An 830-nucleotide genomic window follows, 5' to 3' on the forward strand; every position below is an offset into this window, starting at 1 on the left:
GAAAATAAAACAGGCATTTTACGTGCACATACACTCAATGGCACTCACACATTCTTAGGCAGGCAACCATGACAGCAGAAATAACACAATTCATAGATTCATAGAAACTTTGGCCACTCTCTTCATTGTGATTGGCGCGTCTTCAACGTCTATCAAACAATAGCGTGGATAAAGACTGTTTTCACAGCTGCAAGTTCTCTGAAATCAATGATTTAGCAAAATGAAGAGATCCATGTCTCCAACAGTTACTTAAATTAAAAAAAGAAAAAGTTATTTGTGTTTTCAGTCCCTTCATGGTTTCAGTTATACCAAGTGCTCCTCATTCAGCTCCCTCTGTTACTTGGTAATAAGAATGTACATGTACAAATATCTAACAGAAAGGGCTTCTGAGCTAGATGGAGGACTGAAGGCAAAGGATCCTCTCAGACCAGGACAGTGCATGAGGAAGGGCTCAAGCAGCAAGTTCACAGCAATGGATTTCCAGAAAAGTACTGCAGCCGGTCCCTGCTTAGCTTTTTCTCTTTCATTCTCCTGTTTTGGAACCATATTTTAACCTGGCGGTCAGTGAGGTTTAGCATTCTAGACAACTGCAGCCTCTTCTCTTTATTTATATATACGTTGAAAAAAAATTCTCTTTCCAGCTCTCGAATCTGGAATTTGGAATAGGGGCACCGCTTCTTCCTTGTGCGGGGGGCACCTTGTGAAGGATAAGAAAAAGCACATGTAAAAAACAAACAAACATAAGGCAAATAACAAAATCACTTGTCGATATAAAGAACATCATACAAATTGCATTAGATATATGAACGTTGCAAAATTAATATTATTTA

General features: G+C 38.7%; 1 protein-coding gene across 1 annotated transcript in view; it reads right to left on the reverse strand.

Moving 5' to 3' along the window:
• Positions 1 to 464: 464 nt before the first annotated feature.
• HOXC11 (homeobox C11) overlaps positions 465 to 830 on the reverse strand; it is a 2,141-nt gene continuing 1,775 nt past the window's right edge. Inside the window, exon 2 of the mRNA XM_018568771.1 lies at positions 465 to 697. Coding sequence (XP_018424273.1) covers positions 465 to 697 — 233 coding nt within the window. The remainder of the gene's footprint in view (positions 698 to 830) is intronic.

Source organism: Nanorana parkeri, unplaced genomic scaffold (assembly GCF_000935625.1).
Source record: "Nanorana parkeri isolate BGI_ZX_2015 unplaced genomic scaffold, ASM93562v1 scaffold33, whole genome shotgun sequence".
Taxonomy (NCBI): Eukaryota; Metazoa; Chordata; class Amphibia; order Anura; family Dicroglossidae; genus Nanorana; species Nanorana parkeri.